This window comes from Gekko japonicus, unplaced genomic scaffold, assembly GCF_001447785.1.
Source record: "Gekko japonicus isolate JY-2015 unplaced genomic scaffold, Gekko_japonicus_V1.1 scaffold4159, whole genome shotgun sequence".
In the NCBI taxonomy this organism is placed as follows: Eukaryota; Metazoa; Chordata; class Lepidosauria; order Squamata; family Gekkonidae; genus Gekko; species Gekko japonicus.
Genome location: NW_015166559.1, coordinates 35,510 through 39,237, shown reverse-complemented (window position 1 = coordinate 39,237; position 3,728 = coordinate 35,510). Strand labels below are relative to the sequence as shown.

The window sequence follows — 3,728 nt, the reverse complement described above, 5'->3', positions numbered from 1 at the left end:
CCTCCCCCTCTGCCCCCCCCACAGTCTCTTTGGAACTCTTTTTGCAGCCTGGCACAGGCCCCCCCCCCTCCCTCGAGCAATCCCGCCCCCTGCATGCATTTGCAGCTCGCCCCTTCAGCCCGCCTGCTGTGGCTCCGGTGCCCGCCCCTGTCCTGCCCCGCACCGGGCGGTGGGGTGTCCACCAGAATGTATCCTCGCCTAGTGGGCGAAAAAACCTCGGGCTGTCACTGCAAACGTGAGATCACGGGATAGGTTGGAAGTAAAAAAAACAACCAGGCGTGATATTGTTATGCCATCTATTCAAAAATTATTATCAAGTATTTCTATTACTGCACATATTGCAAAACACATCCCGATGCACAAAATATACAAATATTTAAAGTGTCCGCATCAACCAAACTGTCCGCGCTCAAAGTTCCTCTGAATAATATAGCTCAAAGTAGCTTAACACAGCCCTTCTATGACGTAGAGGTAAATTATTCCAAATATCCGATCAGCTGTCGTGGCTCCCGTGGCGTCTGAACGACAGTTGATCAGATTTGGAATAATTTACCTCTTTGAGCACGGACCCAGCTGTGATATTGTTATGCCATCTATTCAATAATTATTATCAAGTATTTCTATTACTGCACATATTGCAAAACACATCCCGATGCACAAAATATACAAATATTTAAAGTGTCCGCATCAACCAAACTGTCCGCGCTCAAATTTCCTCTGAATAATATAGCTCAAAGTAGCTTAACACAGCCCTTCTATGACGTAGAGGTAAATTATTCCAAATATCCGATCAGCTGTCGTGGCTCCCGTGGCGTCTGAACGACAGTTGATCAGATTTGGAATAATTTACCTCTTTAAGCAAGGACAGTTTGGCAAACGAGGACACTTTAAATATCTGTGTGTTTTGCATTGGAATGTGTTTTGTAATTTGTACCATAATATAAATGCTTGATAATAATGATTGAATAGATTGCATAATAGTATCATGGTTATTTTTTGTTTACTTACAAACCCAGAATTCCAGCCCATCTCAGGACTACAGAGATCAGTTTCCCCTGGAGAGAATGGCTGCTTTGGAGGGGGGACTCTGTGGCCTTGTGCCCTACCGAGGTCCAGGGATGCCAGCCTCCAGGTGGGGCCTGGGGATCCCCCCGAATTCCAGCTCATCTCCAGACCGCAGAGATCAGTTCCCCTGGAAAGAAGATGGCTGCTTTGGAGGGGGGACTCTGTGGCCTTGTGCCCCACTGAGGTCCTTGTCCTCCCCAAGCTCCATTCCCAAATCTCCAGGAGTTTCCCATCCTGGATCTGGCAACCCTACCCCCCCATCCCTGCCAGGGGCAATCCTAAGGATTCCCCAACCCAGAATTGGCAACCCTAGGCATGAGGATACCAAGGGATTTTTGTCTTTCACACACCCTACTCTCCTCCCCTTTCTCCTGTCTCCTCTCCAGGTTTACGGAAGACATGTACCCTGCCCTTGAAAACAACCGGACCTTTGAGTTCACGAACGGAACCCTGAAGCTGGAGGGGGTCCAGCGGGAGGACGCAGGGAGCTATCGATGCTTGGCCAAGAACGATCAGAACGAAGTCGACATCACTGCTCAGCTCATTGTCAAAAGTGAGCTTTCCCGGCGTGCACCTCGTTCTTAGAGTGACTGGGTGAAATCACAGAGGGGATGTTGTCATGGGCAGGATGAGGCATGATGGGAAGAAACTGGGTCAGAGTGCAGTATTGGGTGCCAGTATGGTATAGTTGCTAGGGTGTTGGATTTGTATCTGGGAGCCCTGAGTTCAAATTTGTGAAGAAGAAGAAGAGGAAGAAGAGGAAGAAGAGGAGGAGGAGGAGTCTCAGAGCAGCTTACAATCTCCTTTCCCTTCCCCTCCCCAAAACAGACACCCTGTTTGGTAGGTGGGGCTAAGAGAGCTCTTTCGAGAACTGCTCCTGAGAGAACAGCTCTGAGAGAACTTATAACAGACCCAAAGTCACCCAGCTGCTACACGTGGAGGAGTGGGGAATCAAACCCAGTTCTCCCAGATTAGAGTCTGCCGCTCTTAACCACTACACCAAACTGGCGTAAAGCAGGCCTGTTCTGCCCCAGAGGGTGTCAGTAATGTGGGCATTCATCCCCGAAGGCAAACTGTCTAAGCAAGACAGAAGAGAGCTTGCTTGGTATCTGTTCTAGTGCATGTTTACATGGGTCTCCCCTCCTCCATTTTATCTTCACGAAAACCCTGTGAGGTAGATCAGGCTGGCTGAGAGAGAATGACTGACTCCAGGACACCCATAGTGCTTCATGGTGGAATGGAGGATTTGAACCCGGGTTTCTCAGATCCTCGTCCAACAGGCTAACTAAGGCCCGGGCCACACGGCCAGGAAAATGCGGGGGGGGAGCGTGGCTGTTTGCCCCGGGGCAAAATACCGCGCTGCTGCGGGATCAGACGTCCCGGCGAGGTCCCGGCGAGGTCCCATGGTTAGGGTGGAGGTGCCGATCACACGAGTATCCGCACCTCCACCAAGAGCATCTGGCCGATGGGAAGGGGACGGAATGAGCCGCTGCCTCTGGGAGGGCCATGCACAGCCCACTCCAGGCAGGGTCCGTGGGCCACTCACAAGGAGGGGGGGAGTAACCTGCCAGATCCCCCTCCCCACCAGCAGCCTGCCCGCCCTCCCTCCCCGGGACACACGCCCGCTCTCCGCCTGTCCGCTGCCGCTCACCCCCATCACAGCCCCCCATGGCCCTCCCTCGACCTGAATGATGCCGTGCGTCTTTGTGCGAATGCACTGTTGGGCGCTTCTGGAGGCATGGGGGGGGGAACAACCCGGCGGGCGCCGGATGCCACGGGAGTCCGGCAGGGACGCGATCAGGCGTCTGAGGTACTAGTTTTTTACTGCGCGCCTTCGGAGGGTAGTCACGGGTCAGCCACGGGAGCTCTACGCTCCCCAGATGTTGCGGTGAGATCGCGCCCGGAAAGTCCGCCTATCTTCCGTCTATGCAGCATGGCTAATGCTCCGTGTGACCGCAGCCTAAGTAGCATTTCCTCCTGCCCCCTCAGAGGTTTCAACCACAGCATCCAAGGCCATTTGCTACTAATGATCCAGTGCAATAAGGGAACATCACCAAATTCACATTTTCCCATGATATAGCACTCTCCTCTTTCTGAGCCATTTGAACTGTATCCCCCATCGTGACTTCAGGAGACAAGTCAGATTCCCTTGGGACTTCTGCTGTCTCTTGAGTAGCCCTATTCAGTAGTGTGACGCACTCTCTCTCCCTCCCCCTCTCCCCCTCTCTCCCCTCCCTCTCCCTCTTACTCTCCCTCTCTCCCTTTCTCTCCCCCTCTCCTCCCTCTCTCTCTCTCTCCCTCTTTCTCTCTCCCTCTTTCTCTCTCTCTCCCTCTCGCCCCCTCTCTCCCTTTTCCTCTCTCTCCTGCTCTCCCTTCCCCTCTCTCTCTTTCTCCCTCTCTCCCCCTCTCTCTTTTCCTGTCTCCCCCCTCTCCCTTTCTCTCTCTCTGCCTCTCTCTTTCTCCCTCTCTTTCCCCCTCTCTCCCTCTCGCCCCTTCTTCCTCTTCCTCTTTTCCTCTCTGTCTCTCTTCCTCTCTCCCCCCTCTCCCTTCCTCTCTCTCCGCCTCTCTCTTTCTCCCTCTCCCTCCCCCCTTCTTTCCCTCTCTTTTCCTCTCTGTCTCCCTTCCTCTCTCTCTCCCCTCTCTCTTTCTCTATCTCCCCCTCT

General features: G+C 53.2%; 1 protein-coding gene across 1 annotated transcript in view; it reads left to right on the top strand.

Annotated features, from left to right (window-relative positions):
• Positions 1-3,728, top strand: part of LOC107111386 (neural cell adhesion molecule L1-like) — a gene marked incomplete at its 3' end in the record, with an annotated part of 97,915 nt that overhangs the window by 61,899 nt on the left and 32,288 nt on the right. Inside the window, exon 13 of the mRNA XM_015412352.1 lies at positions 1,452-1,618. Within this exon, the coding sequence (XP_015267838.1) occupies positions 1,452-1,618 (167 nt within the window). The remainder of the gene's footprint in view (positions 1-1,451; positions 1,619-3,728) is intronic.